The following is an 18,758-nucleotide window of genomic DNA, read 5'->3' as shown; positions in this document are numbered from 1 at the left end:
TATATATATATATATATACAGTATATATATATATATATATATATATATATATGTCATAGAGTTGAATGACAAGTGAAATTATTGTTTAAATACAAAAAAGGGTCAGAACCCAAACAGATGAAAAAAGGGGGATTTTGGTGCATTTTTGAACACTGCTGCAACACGTCATTGGCTGTGAGTCGCACACATGTGCAGTGTTATGGTGTTTGGAGTCTGGAGTTGCTATGCCTGTACATCTGGCTGCTGGAAATCACAATCTGAACGGCGAAAGTGTCCACGCCCTGAACAACGCCCTACAGCAGAGAGAAATAAACCAGTTCAACAGCACTTCAAAACCAGTAATACAAACTTTATAGTACAACTCACGTGAATGGATCACTGGAGAGCCACATACAAGTGAATTACTACTGAAACTGATAAAAGAAGGATTTTGTTTAGTTTAGACAAAATCTGTCAGCTCATTCACACAAGACACGTTACATAATCATACAGGAGACTGACGGGTATGTGAAAATGAGTTCCCTGACATGTAGATGCCAGACACTCAAAGAACAATAAAATGATACATTAAGATTCTACTCCTTTGAACATTAAATGCATTAATCCATTCCACACATGATCTCAGGGTCTCTCAAGATCCGCTTGAGACTGGAAAAGCTTGAATGGATGATCAAACACATGGAAGAGTGATATACACCTGGGAAACGCAAAGCAGAGTTTCAGCTGTGGTTTGGACGAGTTTTGCTCAGATGAACTGTTTGTTTTCTCATCTCTAAGCATCTCTAAACAAATCACCCATCATTGCATACGTCATAATATGAGTGTGTATGTGTGTGTGTGTATCGTGAATGGATCACTGGAGAGCCACATACAAGTGAATTACTACTGAAACTGATAAAAGAAGGATTTTGTTTAGTTTAGACAAAATCTGTCAGCTCATTCACACAAGACACGTTACATAATCATACAGGAGACTGACGGGTATGTGAAAATGAGTTCCCTGACATGTAGATGCCAGACACTCAAAGAACAATAAAAGACGCACATCTATGTGTCATTAGCCGGGTTTCCATCCAAAGTTACGAATTTAACTTGTGTGCAAGAATATTGCATAAAACATTCGCAAATAAGCACCGTTTTCATCCGACGAGTCAAAGAGGCACAAAATCATCACTTCCTGATAAACTGGCACTAGATATTACTAAGAAAAGTGAGAGAAGCCACTGAACATAACAATTTTTATTAAATAAATATAATAAATGACTTGTGCCACAGAGTGAGCAGATGAAACAATGAATGCGGTCATTGCATTTGGAGGTGGATGCCTGCTGTTCGGGAACACAGTTGTGTAAGACAGTTCTGGGAGCAAATAATACTTTGACAACAGACTTTACTCAGGCATTTCAGAATGACCAAAATATTTCAGATGCTGTGCAACAAGATTGGTCCGCTGGTTAGTCAGGTTATGCCGCATGACTTTTTTGATGTGCATGGAGGACTTTATTAGGCAAATGCTTTTCCATCTCCCATTATTCACATTAACCATTTCTATCACTCGTTTCTGATGCGATACTTCAAAATGCACATAAAAACAGGGTGATGGAAACATAGCTAGTTTGAAAACTCCATAATTGTAAGGATATTATCGCCAAAGCTTCTCTTAACAAGCTTTGTTATTGACAGTAAGGTACCACCTAGCGACCACATAGTAACTCCCTGGCAACCACCAGTTAGAATACTCTAGAAACCACCCAACAATCCCATAGCAATCACTTAGAACACCCTAGCAACAACACAGCAACAGCATAGCAACAACTCGGAACATGTCAGAAATCATATAGCAACCTCCCAGAACACCCTACCAACTCAACCACAGAGCAACTCCCTGGAAACCACAGAGAACACCATAGCAACACCCCAACATCCTAGAAACGCCCTAGCAACACTCCAGCAACCAGCAGAAGACCTCATAAACCATCTAGCAATCCCCCAGAACAACCACATGGCAACTCCCTGGCAACCACCCACAACATCCTAGCAACAACCTACTGTAGCAACACCATAGCAACCACCCAGAATACAGTAAAAGCCCCCTAGCAATCATGCAGAACACCCAAGCAACCACATAGCAACTCCCTGGCAACCACCCAGAACCGAGTAACAGCCCCCTAGCAATCATCCAGAACACACTAGCAACCACACAGCAACTCCCTGGCAACTCCTAGAACACCCTAGCAGCAACCTACTGTAGCAACACCCCAGCAACCACCCAGAACACAGTAAATGCCCCCTAACCATCATCCAGTACAGCAACCACCCACAACACCATAGCAACAGCTTACTGTAGCAACACCCCAGCAACCACCCAGAATTCAGTAACAGCTCCCTAGCAATCATCCAGAACACCCTAGCAACCACATAGCAACTCCCTAGCAACCACCCACAACACCATAGCAACAGCTTACTGTAGCAACACCCCAGCAACCACCCAGAATACAGTAACAGCTCCCTAGCAATCATCCAGAACACCATAGCAACCACATAGCAACTCCCTAGCAACCACCCACAACACCCAAGCAACAACCCAGCAACCACCCAGAACACAGTAACAGCTTCCTAGCAATCATCCAGTACACCCTAGCAACCACTCACAACACCCTAGCAACACCCCAGCAACACCCCAGCAATCATCCAGAACACAATAACAGCCCCCTAGCAATCATCCAATACACCCTAGCAACCACATAGCAACTCCATAGCAACCACCCACAACATCCTAGCAACCACCTACTGTAGCAATACCCCAGCAACCACCCAGAACACAGTAACAGCCCCCTAGCCATCATCCAGAACACCCTAGCAACCACACAGAAACTCCCTAACAACCACCCACAACATCCTAGCAACATCCTACTGTAGCAAAACCCCAGCAACAACCCAGAACACAGTAACTGTCCCCTAGCAATCATCCAGTTCACCCTAAAAACCACACAGCAAGTCCCTAGTAATCACCCACAACACCCTAGCAACACCCCAGCAACCACCCAGAACACAGTAACAGCTCCCTATCTATCATCCAAAACACCCTAGCAACCAAACAGCAACTCTCAAGCAACCACCCACAACACCCTAGCAGCAACTTATGTAGCAATGTAATGTCCTTCACATTTTCTTCAGAAAAAGCTTGAAATATTGTGACTTGAGATGTATAGGGCAACCAAAGCAGCTAATAATTTATTTTTTTATAATTTTCAATAATTCAGACCTTATCCTTCTAATCAAATAATCCTCTAAGCCAGAAAAGGCGGTAAAGAATTCCACTGGCGTCACTTACAGTAAACCAGAGCTGGATTAGTGTAACCGGTGGCAGGGAGGGACCCTCTGTAGTGTGCACGGGCTGAATATAAGGGTGAATCCCTGCCGGAGACAGCAGAGCCTGGCACTGAAGAAATGAGACCAGGATCTGCATGGACAATACAGGCAGGTCAAAACAAATCCCTGTTATCTCAGGCATTCCTCAAGCAGAACTGCTATGACACTCCAAGTGACTAAAACAATCTTATCTGAAATCTTTGGCGTTTTAGAGATCCTTGCTTGACTTGTCAGTTGGCTACCAATGAGTGATGTGAAGATTTCTGGTGAGGTAAGGAAAATGAGTAATACGAGTACATTTATGTGTGTGTGTGAGATGTGTAATACGACCATGGGCGGCTTAAATACAGGGGCGAGAGGGTGGGAGTGCTGAGTGTGTCCCATACTAACTTTCTCTCCCTCTTCCACACACTAACAGCCCAGAGACAGACACTGCAGACGTTAAGGACAGCGAGTGACAGACCTGAGAGCAGCCAAGAGGTTTCATCCGACGGCTTGTTTAGGCTCCTCAGGGAGAAGAGGCAGCATGCATTGGAACGTGGCCCTCCGGAGCGCCGGGCTCTGGGTCATTCTGAGTTTAGCTGCTGGTCAGCTGACTGAGCAGGAGAAATCAACTTAGCAACCACATAGCAACTCCCTAGCAACCACCCACAACACCCAAGCAACAACCCAGCAACCACCCAGAACACAGTAACAGCTTCCTAGCAATCCTCCAGTACACCCTAGCAACCACTCACAACACCCTAGCAACACCCCAGCAACCATCCAGAACACAATAACAGCCCCCTAGCAATCATCCAATACACCCTAGCAACCACATAGCAACTCCATAGCAACCACCCACAACATCCTAGCAACCACCTACTGTAGCAATACCCCAGCAACCACCCAGAACACAGTAACAGCCCCCTAGCCATCATCCAGAACACCCTAGCAACCACACAGAAACTCCCTAACAACCACCCACAACATCCTAGCAACATCCTACTGTAGCAAAACCCCAGCAACAACCCAGAACACAGTAACTGTCCCCTAGCAATCATCCAGTTCACCCTAAAAACCACACAGCAAGTCCCTAGTAATCACCCACAACACCCTAGCAACACCCCAGCAACCACCCAGAACACAGTAACAGCTCCCTATCTATCATCCAAAACACCCTAGCAACCAAACAGCAACTCTCAAGCAACCACCCACAACACCCTAGCAGCAACTTATGTAGCAATGTAATGTCCTTCACATTTTCTTCAGAAAAAGCTTGAAATATTGTGACTTGAGATGTATAGGGCAACCAAAGCAGCTAATAATTTATTTTTTTATAATTTTCAATAATTCAGACCTTATCCTTCTAATCAAATAATCCTCTAAGCCAGAAAAGGCGGTAAAGAATTCCACTGGCGTCACTTACAGTAAACCAGAGCTGGATTAGTGTAACCGGTGGCAGGGAGGGACCCTCTGTAGTGTGCACGGGCTGAATATAAGGGTGAATCCCTGCCGGAGACAGCAGAGCCTGGCACTGAAGAAATGAGACCAGGATCTGCATGGACAATACAGGCAGGTCAAAACAAATCCCTGTTATCTCAGGCATTCCTCAAGCAGAACTGCTATGACACTCCAAGTGACTAAAACAATCTTATCTGAAATCTTTGGCGTTTTAGAGATCCTTGCTTGACTTGTCAGTTGGCTACCAATGAGTGATGTGAAGATTTCTGGTGAGGTAAGGAAAATGAGTAATACGAGTACGTTTATGTGTGTGTGTGAGATGTGTAATACGACCATGGGCGGCTTAAATACAGGGGCGAGAGGGTGGGAGTGCTGAGTGTGTCCCATACTAACTTTCTCTCCCTCTTCCACACACTAACAGCCCAGAGACAGACACTGCAGACGTTAAGGACAGCGAGTGACAGACCTGAGAGCAGCCAAGAGGTTTCATCCGACGGCTTGTTTAGGCTCCTCAGGGAGAAGAGGCAGCATGCATTGGAACGTGGCCCTCCGGAGCGCCGGGCTCTGGGTCATTCTGAGTTTAGCTGCTGGTCAGCTGACTGAGCAGGAGAAATCAACTATCATTGACTTGCACAATGAGCTTCGCTCTAAGGTTCAGCCCAGCGCCACCTTCATGCAGAAAGTGGTAAGAGATGCACCTGACTGGAGAAACACAACGGGGGTTTTTTTTTTTGGTGTAAGCTAGACTGGTACATGAGCTACTGAATATGACGTCTTAGTTAAAGGAAAAGTACATGCAAACTTTTGAATGTTACATGATATATAGAAAACATCTTTCCCATCCACATGTGTGTGAAGTGAGGGCTGTTAATGTTTTTATGATTGGTTTTGGACTTGAGCTCAGTGTTTGTGTGTTGCATGTGAGTTACGAGGTCAGAGCATCTCATCGTCTGCCATCAATCACTGGAATCACATCTTTCACTGTCTCATTACTGCTGTAAACAATAATTATCACATTAATATCCATGGTAATTGAGTCATCATGCATATTCATGGCGCAATCCCATCTGAAACACAAGGGAGTCAAAGTAATACTGTAATCATGATTATAGTTTACCAAATGAAAACTTCTCGCTCATTATCTAGTCTCCTTTAAAGGGACAGTTCACTCAAAAATGAAATTGTGTCATCATCCACTCAACCTCATTTGTTGTTCCAAACCTTTCTTTCTTCTGTTGAACAAAAACAAAGATATTTTGAAGAATGTTGTTGCTGCATGGTAGCCATTGACTTCCATTGCATGGAAAAAATACTATGGAAGTCAATGGGGAGCAGAAACTATTTAGTTTCAACATTCTTCAAAATATCTTCTTTTGTGTTCAGCAGAAGAATGAAATGCATACAGGTTTGGAACAACTTGAGGGTGAGTAAATGCTGATAGAGTTGTCATTTTTGGGTGAACTGTCTCTTTAAGCATTGTTGCTGTGTGAAACATACCTCTTTACCATGTGAATGCAAGAATCACAGCAGTACAAAGCTGGTATTATAATGAATGAGTTTACTTTTCAAACAGAAATCATGAAGCGGCTTGATTTTGACTGGATGGAGTGTGTGTGGGTGTGTGGATGCAATGATACTGTTGCGCAACGTGTGTGAGACATGCTGAGGAGTGTGAGTGTTTTAATAAAGCCCCATGTGGTAGTCCGGTCTTACGGCCTCGTGTTTGTATTGTGGGTGAAATTCAGAGCACAACTATGGGAAGATTTAAAGTGGAAAAGTCTCTGGTCCTCTTGTGAAACATATTTTGTTCACTTACATTTACACAACAGTGGGGTGGATTGTACAAACAACATGTCTGGGTCATATTTCACTGCAAAAAAAAAGAAAAAAAGAAAATGGTCTTGAATGAAGATTTTAAAAAAAGCTTGCTTATTTATGTTTTATTTATTTATTCCAGCATAAATTAAAGGCAGTACAACAAACAAAACTATTAAAATTATTATTAAAATTTTATTTTTTTTGCATTACTGTACTGAGTACATTACTTTTTGTTTGCATTATATTTTAATGCAAATTTAAAGTTATTTAGCATTTTTAAAGAAAACAAAGCTTGTTTATTCATTCATTCCTTCATAAATTAAAGGAACTACAACAAACACCACCATAAAAATAAAATACTTTACACTACAATATAAAAACTTTAGTATTAAAATTATAATTTTTTTTACGTCATGGAAGTGAAAACATGACTTTTTGTTTGCATTATATTTTAATGCTCTAATACTCGTGAAATATTAATTATGTTATTAATTATTTAATTAACTGAATATCAAGCCCGGTCTCATGAAAATGCATATGAATAGTACGCCAAATAAAAACAAAAACTCGTGGCACTGATACGCAAATATGATACGCACGTATTTGGCGTGCATATAATACACAGTTTTCGCGTGCATATGATATGAAATTTGTTGCCGTGCATATGATACGCATATGATACACAATTTTTGGGTATCAATACCACAAGTTTTTGTTTTTATTTGGCGTACTATTTATACGCACTTTCATGAGATCGGGTTGGAATATTAATTAAAATTATAATTTTACCTAAACACAATAACTACAATTATGTAAAATAATAATTCTACTTACAAAAAAAAACTTGACTTTGAGTCAATTTTCACTCAAATTCAATTTACATTCAATTTTAAAATAGAAAGACTAAAATGTTATTTATTTTCTTAAAACATATTCCAATAACCCTTGTTTTATTTACAATTTCAAAAAATATTTTATTAAATATGTAAAATAAATTTTTTTCGTCTTTGGATATTAGGGTGAAATATGACCAAGCATTGCAAGATTCACTCAATGACTGACTGATCTATGTACAAGAAAAAAAAAATCTTCTAAATGGTTTAATTAAAAGTTGAGTAAAAATCACCATTCTTCAAGGTGGGGTAAGTGATTTCTGGAAGCCAATGTTGACATTTGAAATCACCAAAACAAACACGCGTTCAAAGGTGGGGTAAGCAATTTCTGGTAGCCAATGTTGACATTTGAAATCACCAAAACAGACACGCCCCTACCCCAAAAGGGTCTCGCCCCTATTTTGATAGCACCGCCCCACACATACGTACACAAACCAGGCAACGATTAGTTCTGTGAAACAAAGCAAAACCAATGTTACACCGTGTCTAAACTGGACGCGAGTGGTGCGGCGCGACAAAATACTATAGAACTCATTATAATCAGTGATGCTGTCTACACCATAGATATATATATCTATGGTCTACACTGGATGCGGCGCGACACGACACGACAAATCCCAGACAGAAAACTGCTGCTGTGTTCTATTCATGACGTATTGACACACATTTCAAATGATTTTCAACGGTCGCTTTGTCGCGTCCAGTGTACTAGACAGACTTTAGTTGTTGCGGCGCAGACAGTGTTACTCGCCTATCGAGAAGAAACAAAGCAACCTCGGCATCCGATCACAGGCCTTCCGCTCCTCGAGTTCTCTCCAGTGCTGGAAAGCTGATCCGATATTTACATGGGTCCTACTTCTTGCCTTAAGCCTTCTTTTGTTCCGTAGACGTTTTTCTTCTTTTGTTTTTTATCCGCCATCTTTATCTTTCTGTCGCTCGGCTCGGCTAATGTCTGTCCTGTGCACTGAACGCTCTCTCCTCCACATCATGAGTAGACACGCCCCTTACTGCTGATTGGCTACAAGTTTGTTTTGCTACACGGCCTGAATCAGTTTTCTACAGCGTTTTTGAAAAATCACTTACCCCACCTTTAATGTCAAATATCAACAAACTTGTTTGTGTTGTTTGAGGTGTGGGACGAGGCACTGCGTGTGGTGGCAGAAGCATATGCTGCAAAATGCATCTGGGATCACAACCCTCAACTTGAGGAGCTCAGTATGGGAGAAAATCTCTTTGTAGGCACTGGAACATTTAATGCAACCAAAGCATTGCTGGACTGGTATGACAAATGCCTTCACTAAAACATAAATGAGACATAAAAAATATGTGATATGCAGAAATATGATCTATAAGCAGATGTGCAACTCATTTCTTTGCACACACAGGTTTGGAGAGCATGTGGATTATGATTTTGAAACCAATAACTGTCCTGAAGACAAAATGTGTGGCCATTACACTCAGGTGAACACTGTTTCTGTTCGGTGTGTTTGATTGGTTTTCACAGCATGAATATGCAGATGTGATGATGTGTTTCTCTGTTGTTGTACAGATGGTCTGGGCAGACAGCAATAGAATCGGCTGTGCTACTCATTCCTGTGACACTCTTGAGGGTCTGGATTTTAAAAAGGCCACTCTTCTTGTCTGTGATTACTACCCTACGTAAGTGCATTTGAATAACCCACACTGAACATTACCTCAGCGTTCTAGAATGTGTTCTAAAACACTCTATAACACAACCTGGACAGTTATACAGTATTTATTGTGTTATAAGATGCAACTTAGCATCATATGGGCTCATATACAAATACTGTAAATCTACTGGTCTGCACAATCAGCTAATAATGAAATACACCTCTAAAGCAGTGTCTCAACATTTTTGACTCCAAGGTCCCCATTATGCAAGACTGATTCTGATTAACTGCTTGTTGTCAAACTTTTTTTTATTTACAGAAACTATAGGAGTGACAATATATTTAAATGATTAAATACAAATAAATTACATAAAAAATAAATAATAAGTAATCATAATAATTATTTAAAAAATATATTAAAATCAAAATAATTATTAAAAATACATGTAATAATAAAAATAAATATGAAATAATCAAAATAATCATATTAAAATCAAAATAATTATTAAAAATACATGTAATAATAAAAATAAATATGAAATAATCAAAATAATCATATTAAAATCAAAATAATTATTAAAAATACATGTAATAATAAAAATAAATATGAAATCATCCAAATAATCATATTAAAATTATAATCAATTATATTAAAAATTATATTAAAAAAAGGTAATGAATTTATATGGCTTTTTCTGCTTGCTTGTTTGTTGTTATGTAATGTGCTTATGTGAGGCTTTTAAAAATATTTTAACTCACAAACACCAATGTCTCAGCAAAATAAAATTCAATTATTTTAATTTAGAGCTTGACATAACTTAAAATTTTTTATTCTTTTTAGAAATTTCCATGTTTTTCCATAACTTTTGTAGGTCTGGAAATCTCACTTTTAAAAATTTCTAAAATGTGAGAACCCTGGTTCCTAAATAAAATGAATTGAAGTAACAAAATAATAAATACAATGTCAGTTTTCATCTTGATTTTGAGTTATTTAAGCATATTTAATATCTTATTTTGTCTTATATTTAAGCCATTTTACGGCCCGCTAATTGAGAAACACTGATCAAAATTCTTTTTCCTTCATTACAGAGGAAATTTTGAGGGACAAAAGCCATACGAGTCTGGAGAGCCATGCTCAAAGTGTCCAGATAATCTATCATTGTGTGAGGACGACATGTGCGGTAATGTGAAGACTTTATCAATTGAGATCCAACATGAGATCAAATGAAAAACTAAACTATGACTATTTTTATTGTACACGCTTCTCTCAAAACTCTCTCTTCCACACAGTGGCTGAGAATCTCTTTAATTCATCTGAGAAGCCCGAGTCAGACGACACCGAAGCTCCGACTGTCTTACCTGAGCATCCACGAATGACGACAGAGCCTGTCGCTGCTCCTGAAGAGCCAACTCAAGTGCACGTTAAAATTGAGAGAGGGATAGAAAGTGAAGTGAGCCATGGATCCAAGATGGAAAGCATCTCCGCTTCTCTGGTGATGCTCGCCTGGCTGCTGGCAGCTCTTGTTTTGTGAGGGTTTGAAGTGGATGAGAACCTGATGAGAGGCACAAAACATTTGTTTTAAGGAAAAGTTCACCTAAAAATGAAAATTTGCTGAAAATGTATTCACCCTAAGTCCATCCAAAATGTAGATGAGTTTGTTTCTTCAACAGATTTAGGAGAAATTTAACATTGCATCACTTACTCACCAGTGGATCCTCTGCAGTGAATGGGTGCCGTCAGAATGAGAGTCCAAACAGCTGATAAAAACATCACAATAATCCACAAGTAATCCACACACCCCTCCAGTCCATCAGTTAACATCATGTGAAGCCAAAAGCTGTGTGTTTATAAGAAACAAATCCATCATTAAGACGTTTTAATGTCTTTAATAAGCACCAACCAGTGCTTCCAGCTAAAATATGAGTCCATAATCCATAATATTGCTTTCTCCAGTCTTCTTGTCTGAATTGGGAGAGAAATATGCACAGATCAAGCACCATTTACAATCCAGAACAGTCTAAAACAGTCCTAAACAAATATGTGTGTGGATTTTGATGTGAGAGAACAACAGGAGATGGGCTTTTTCACTGGAGGAAAGGTTATTATGGACTTGTATTTTGGCCAGAAGTGATGCTTTGAGTTAAAAACATCTTAACTGATGGATTTGTTTTTTACAACCACACAGCTTTTAACTTGGGAAAAAAAAAAACATTAAAAATAATTCACTACCAACATGTCTCGGGCATTTTGACACTTTCAGCAGTGCTTTTCCCTGAGCCCTAATTTCTGACACTTTCTTTGACGTCTACACGGGTCTCAGAGAGGCTTAACAGATAAATGAACAGGTTTTTGCAGATTAGGCCAAATGAGTGTAAATATATTTATTTTTCACAAACATTCATCTCATATCTTGAGTGATATTGCTCTTAGCTGACATTGGTAGGATTTGTTCATGTCTTATAGTGACAAACAACAGAATCTGCGATGTATAAAACATCTGACTCATTATGACCAAAGACTTGAATTAAGGCTGCGATGGCATTATTATCCACTATAAAACATGGAAGAAAAAAATAAAAGACCTACATTTAGGATGTATGCATTTGAATTACACATAAAAAAAATTGGGCTGTATTAAATTTGCATTTGGATTAGTTTTAACACAAACAAACAACAGATTTAACATAAATTAACCAACTTAATGTGATGCATATTTGTCATATTCTGTTTTAAATGCACAATAACCAGCTTGTGTTTTGAAAATATTATTATTTAAATTTAAAAAATAGATGCAAATATTCAATTATAAACTATGCCATATATTTGGTGTGCGGAAATCTTAACTTTTTCTTATGTGTTTCATTTATTCATGACTGACAAATATACAGCACATTAACAAGTTAAAACTGAAGCGAAAACATCAGATGGTTTTCTTAGAATTTTACCTCGTTCTATTGCAGCTTTATAGGCCTCTATAGTGAAAGAAAACCTTTTTCAGATGTTTTAAGATAATCTCATGCAAGAAGCCAGTTTTTGATCATCTATTCATCTCAATGTCTTCTCAAGTTTACAGTAAGGACGATTAGTTCACTGCAAATTATTTTCATGATTTGATTTTGTGGAGCGTTTGATGCAGCAGGCATAAAGCTTTTGCATGACAATCATGATTTTTTATAGATTTACAGTATAGCGTTTGTTGTAATTAACAATTTAAGAAAAAGACATACTGTATCCTATACTCTCAGTGAAGTTCATAAACATGACATGTATTTGTATGTACATCTTTTTATATGCAGGCTAAATGTCATTTATATTGTGTTAAAGTCCAAACTCTTCATATAAATGTGATGGTAACTGGGATGGAAACACCTGAATGAACTGGAATGTTTTTTTGTTTTGTTTTACTGGATTATGGTTTATGTATTAGAAAATGTTAAAATGACATATGTTGGTCATTTTCATAAATATATGGTTAATGTCTACTATTGTCCTTATATGTTTACAATTGTGATGGAAGATCGCTAATATATTATTGATCATCTCCATCAATAATAATTCAGATTATAAAGCTGTTGGACACAACAGACATCACTAGATGGCAGTGTAACTCAATAAAACTGTTGACATCGCACTGTTTTTAATGGACAATGTAAGTGACTGTTTTGTATGTTCAACGACCAATAAAACCAGTTCAAATGGGAGTTTATTGGCTTTTATGTCTAGCTTTGAGGTCCTATATATTCCGTTTTAGTAAATAAACACATTTAAAATGTGATTAAAAACAGACCAAAGCAGCCTTGTACTCTAGATTGTGTACCGTTTTCTTGGAGGAGAGAGCACTTGGTCTCCCTGGCCCGCCTGACGACCTGAGGAATCAGGGCGATCGGGGGAAACGCATATAGGCGAGCACTGGGCCAGTCGTGGGCCAGAGCATCTCGCTGTATCGAGAAGTATGTTGGGCAGTGAGAGTTGTCTTCTGAGGCAAAGAGGTCGACCTCTGCCCTCCCGAAGACTGACCAGATCTCTTGAACCGTTTGAGGGTGTAGCGCCCATTCGCCCGTGGCTACCTTGCCTCTGGACAGCATGTCTGCACCAAGGTTCAATCTGCCCGTCACATGAACCACCCTTAACGAGAGGAGTTCGTTCTGTGCCCAAAAAAGGAGGCAACGAGCCATCCTGTACAGAGTGTGTGACCTGAGACCGCCTTGGTGATTGATGTCATGCTGTCCGACCGGACCAAGACGTGGTGCCCTTTTAAGGCTGGAAGGAAGGTTTTCAGGGCTAAGAAAACCGCCAAAATTTCTAGGCCGTTGATATGCAGGAGTTGCTCCGAGGCTGACCAGGAGCCGAACGCCGGATTGCCCTCCAACAGGGTGCCCCAACCCAAGTTGGATGCATCTGTTGTGACTACTTTCCTTCTGGAGGTCAGGCCTAACCTCGTTCCTTTTTGGAACAGGCGAGAGGTCGTCCAGGGGGCCAACAGCCTTGATACAGCGGTGGTCTACCCTGACAGGAAGCCGCCCCAGGTGCCAGGCGTGGGGTGGAACGCGGGCTTTGAGCCAAAACTGAAGGGGCCTCATGTGAAGCAGGCCCAGAGGAATTACAGAGGCGCCGGCCACCATAAGGCTGAGCAACCTCTGAAAAACCGGTTTGAGAGACGCCGCCAATCGTTGAATAGTCAGGGATTGTTCCGGCGTAATCCATGCCCGCATTTTGGTGGAGTCAACAATTCTCTGGGCAACAGCTGACTCTTGTGCTCTGTGAACAGCTAACTCCCATTCTGAACTGGCTAGAACCAGCCAATCTTCAAGCTATCACAGCGGTAAAACATTCGGGTACGCGCTGCACCTGCAGGATGTGACCCACTGGAAACGAATCTCCATTGCTCAGAGGTGCTCGGAGGGATGGAGGATGAAAGCGAGCTGTTTTGTGGGGCATTCCGGCCGAGGCGAGAACAGAGCCCCTCCTCTTCCTCTCTAATGCATCAGGACGGCTTAGGCGGATCGTGGTCCAGCACAACTCGTGGGCAGGGACCTTGATGCTTCGGAAAGGGGAAGCGTTTTGCCATCCGGGGGCGCTGCTGCAGCTCAGACTCAGATTTCCTTTGAGGCTGAGGCTGCGCCAGCTTTGCAGACTGAGTGGCGGGGTTCTTCTGGCGGCTCACAGCCGCGGGGCCAGGGCGCTTGGGGAGGAAGTGATGCAGCGCTTGCAACGTCTTCTGAGCCTCCGCAAACCTTTCTGCAAACCCGTCCACAGCGGAGCCGAACAGTCCCTTTGGTGAGACTGGTGAGTCGAGGAAAGCCATCTTCTCAGCGTCCCTGATCTCAGTGAGGTTTAACCAGAGGTGGCGCTCCAGCACCACCAAACTGGCCATGGTCCGATCGACTGCGCCGTTGCTTTCGTGGCGCGCAGAGCCAGGTCTGTTGCTGTGCGCAGCTCTTTGAAAGCCTCCTGGTGTTCTTGGCCAGACTCGTCCATACTGTGGAGAAGCTTGGCTTGAAACACTTGGAGAACCGCCATTGTATGCAGCGGCCGGCCAGGTTGGGTCGGTGCTGGAAGCTACTCAGCCTACTCGTCTAACATAAACTCTATTGGCGAGCGCAGAGGTGGTCCTGCAGGGCTTAGAGGGATGCGTTGCGTGGGCCTTTAATCTGAGGGCAGATGGCGGGCACAGATGAGCAGCAACTGCTTCCTCCAGAGGGGGGAGCTTGCTGTATCCCTTGTCGTCAGCGCTGTCAACGGTGGTGTGAGCTGCTGCTGTAGAGGGATTTACTCGGGCCGAGTAGGGGACGCACCACGCCTTGGTGAGCTCGTCATTAACTGCAGGCAAGAACGGGGCGGGGCGTTGGCGAGAGGACTGTTGACGGCTTCCCAGCAGGTACCACTCGTCTAACAGGCCGTGGGCGGGCTCTTCCGGAGCTGACCACTCGAGGCCCAGATCCTCTACCGCCTTCGACAGGACGCGGATGAGTTCGGCGTCCGGTTTCGGCCTCAGAGTTTGAGAAGGGGGAAGGACTTCGGGCTCTCCGCTGGAACCTCCCCAATCTTCTGCATCAGACGCTGGACATGGAGTCGTCGGTGATAACGTTCTCGATGATGACGTCCTCTTCAGATGCGCCGAAAGAGACCAAGCCCCTCGCACCCAAAGAGGGGCACCCCAACCCGATCTCCCACCTGGAGAACCGCCATTGTTTGCAGCTCCGAACCGGCCTGGCCGGCCTGAGCCCTGTTGGCGAGCGCAGAGGTGGTCCTGCAGGGCTTAGAGGGATGCGCTGCGTGGGCCTTTAATCTGAGGGCAGATGGCGGGCACAGATGAGCAGCAACTGCTTCCTCCAGAGGGGGGAGCTTGCTGTATCCCTTGTCGTCAGCGCTGTCAACGGTGGTGTGAGCTGCTGCTGTAGAGGGATTTACTCGGGCCGAGTAGGGGACGCACCACGCCTTGGTGAGCTCGTCATTAACTGCAGGCAAGAACGGGGCGGGGCGTTGGTGAGAGGACTGTTGACGGCTTCCCGGCAGGTACCACTCGTCTAACAGGTCGTGGGCGGGCTCTTCCGGAGCCGACCACTCGAGGCCCAGATCCTCTACCGCCTTTGACAGGACGCGGATGAGTTCAGCATCCGGTTTCGGCCTCAGTGTTTGAGAAGGGGAAAGGACTTTGGACTCACTGCAGGAACCTCTATTATATTATATATTTAAGATGATTTATTATATTATATATTTAAGATGATTTAATAATGCTTATTTAATTATCTGTTTATTTAAAACATCTCATTTAAGGTTATTTAAGATTGTTTATGAATTGTTTACATGTATTTATTTATTTTAAATGTTTAAATTATTTATTTAAACGTGTTTATTCACTTATTTAAATTTACATATTTAAAATTATTTATTTATTTAATTATAAAAATATTTTTAAGATTGTTTGTTAATTTCCTTATTTTATTTATTGTTATTTAAATCTATTTACTTAGGATTATTTAAGATTGTTTAATTATTTATTATTTAAATGTAATAATTTATTTTAAATATTTAAAGTTTATTCATTCACTTATTTTCATTTTTATATTCATTCATTATTTGCATTTATTTATTTACAATTATTTTAAGTTAAAATGGTTTGTTTGTTTACTATTACTTTTTATTTATAAATAAATAATCACATAAACAACCTATGAAAGGTTACAAAATATTAAAAACATATTATACATAATTTGACAAATATACATACAAAGATAGATAGATAGTTTATTTATTTTTGCTTTTATTTATTAATTTATTTATGTACTTATTTAAACTTTCCCGACCACTCGAGGCCCAGATCCTCTACCGCCTTTGACAGGACGCGGATGAGTTCAGCATCCGGTTTCGGCCTCAGTGTTTGAGAAGGGGAAAGGACTTTGGACTCACTGCAGGAACCTCCCCACTCTTCTGCATCAGACGCTGCCAAGGACATGGAGTCGTCAGCAATAACATCCTCGATGATGACGTTCTCTTCAGATGCGCCGAAAGAGACCAAGCCGCTCGCAGCCGAAGAGGGGTGCTGGTCTTATTGTGTGAAACACACCGGCGAGACGAGAGGACGTGGGGAGGGCGGAGCACGTGGGCGCTGAGACAACGTGACACCGCTCAAACCCGCTGAGAAGGACCCGCTGCTCCGCTGCTTCTTTCTCTTAGGAGAGAAAGGAAATGAGAGAGCTGAGCGAGGGGGACCGCCTTCATGAAAAAAGGCGATCCGCGAGCAGAGACGGGAAAGACTCATACCCTCGCAATGGGAGCATGAGCCTTCAGTGAGCGCAGCCTCTGCGTGGGCGCTGCCGAGACAGGCGACGCACTCACTGTGCCCGTCCGTCTCAAGCAAGGGTTCCTTGCATGAGCCACACTCGCGGCGCGACATTTGCAACAATGCGTGCTGAAATATGTTCTTTAGGAAATTCACTCTCTGGCTTGCTATTCACGCGCCGGATAGCCGCAGGGAATCCTCGCTGCTTGGGCGTCTTCGACGGCGGCGAGCAGAGCTGGAGCTTCTTCCTCTGCTTCTTCTTGGCTTCTTCCAGAGTCAGAGAAGAGATGATCCTCGTCGCTGAAGGAGAATGATCTGATGAATGGCGCTCTGAGCCGACTTATATAAGGGTCGGCTCTGCCCTTTCTGGTGGGCTAAAGCGCAATTGGTTTGTGCAGCTACACAAACGTGAACAAATCAGGCTTCAGTACAGAGTAAAACAGCAGTTTTCCCCTTAGCGCCTCATGCAATGGGAGAGACCGTTCGAAAGGGAACCCCTTGAGGTCGTACTTCGGCTTCCTGTTTTAACAGGAAATACATCAAAACACATTTAATACAGCTGTAAACCTTATGTTATGAGAATTAATAAGATTATTAGTTCAACAGTATTAACTTGAGGAGGGGTGAAGGTTTATCTGGTAAACATCGTCTAGTTTACCGTGCTGGTAGATGTTGTAACTACACCAGTGTATGACAAATAGCAGTCATTTTATTAATAATAAATTTTTCTCCTTATTTTCTGACTAAATGATTAATTTTGCGAGAAACATATAAAATTAAAAATGCTTTATTTTATTAATACTTTTACTATTTTAATATAGAATTTTTTTTATTTTTTTTTTTATTTGTGACTATTTGTAATTACTAAAATTACAAAAACATTACGCTCTTAATGATACTAATACTGCAGCCCAACACTAACAAATAAATAAAAAACATAAATGCAAATCTGAAGATGCTATATTGACGTGTTCAAATCAAGGGCCTCAAAAATTATTCATTTCTATTCATTCAGCGTAATAGGATTAAAACACTTGTCCAAATACTCCAGCACTAGAATCTCCTCATAATATCAACACTGTTCAGCAGGACTGATTAACATTTACATAAAGCACAAAGCAAATGTCAACATCTCACAGTTCATCTGTGCGGCGGGATCAGATCCATCAGATGGGATATTCACTCACCAAAGCAAACAGCACTTGAACTTTCTGCTCGTCGTGTGTCGTGTTAATCCGTCCTGAGAGTGACATTCACTCGGCTGAGTCAAAGCACCTTGGCTTTCTGACGCAGGACATAACAAACGAGCTTAATTGCAAAAGCAAACAGGGTTAATGTCGTGCCTTCTGTTTTATAGAGGATCTGAAAGAAAAAGCATCAGTCGTGATACCTGGTGTTGTATTAAGAACAGACAAGTACGGTAAAGTAATACAAAAAAATTATTTGTTTGTTTGTTTGTTTAAATTCATGATTTTCAAATTATTTATTTATTTTTATATTTAAATTATGAATATATTATATTATAATTATGAATAATATTAATCAGTGATTATTTAAATATTTTATTGCTAGTTATTATATAAATATATTATTTATAAATATTATATTATATATTTATATTAGATTTACATATATATATATATATATTATATTATATATTTAAGATGATTTATTATATTATATATTTAAGATGATTTAATAATGCTTATTTAATTATCTGTTTATTTAAAACATCTCATTTAAGGTTATTTAAGATTGTTTATGAATTGTTTACATGTATTTATTTATTTTAAATGTTTAAATTATTTATTTAAATG

General features: G+C 40.9%; 1 protein-coding gene and 1 long non-coding RNA gene across 2 annotated transcripts; both read left to right on the top strand.

Moving 5' to 3' along the window:
• The first annotated feature begins 3,352 nt into the window (after positions 1–3,352).
• On the top strand, positions 3,353–3,980 carry LOC107718045 (uncharacterized). Its single transcript, XR_001637375.1, has 3 exons — positions 3,353–3,484; positions 3,585–3,643; positions 3,791–3,980. It is a non-coding gene; the product is annotated as an uncharacterized LOC107718045 (long non-coding RNA).
• Positions 3,981–4,811: 831 nt separating this feature from the next.
• LOC107718044 (peptidase inhibitor 16-like) lies at positions 4,812–10,781 on the top strand. The gene is made up of 8 exons (XM_016524979.1): positions 4,812–4,930; positions 5,031–5,089; positions 5,237–5,500; positions 8,657–8,805; positions 8,912–8,987; positions 9,076–9,185; positions 10,247–10,338; positions 10,448–10,781. The coding sequence occupies exons 3-8, from the start codon at positions 5,345–5,347 to the stop codon at positions 10,687–10,689; spliced, it is 825 nt and encodes a 274-aa protein (XP_016380465.1). The 5' UTR covers positions 4,812–4,930; positions 5,031–5,089; positions 5,237–5,344; the 3' UTR covers positions 10,690–10,781.
• Positions 10,782–18,758: the final 7,977 nt, after the last annotated feature.

This window comes from Sinocyclocheilus rhinocerous, unplaced genomic scaffold, assembly GCF_001515625.1.
Source record: "Sinocyclocheilus rhinocerous isolate Xijiao unplaced genomic scaffold, SAMN03320098_v1.1 scaffold2739, whole genome shotgun sequence".
Lineage (NCBI taxonomy): Eukaryota > Metazoa > Chordata > Actinopteri > Cypriniformes > Cyprinidae > Sinocyclocheilus > Sinocyclocheilus rhinocerous.
The sequence above is the reverse complement of the archived record's forward strand: the minus strand, read 5'-3'. Positions and strand labels throughout refer to the sequence as shown.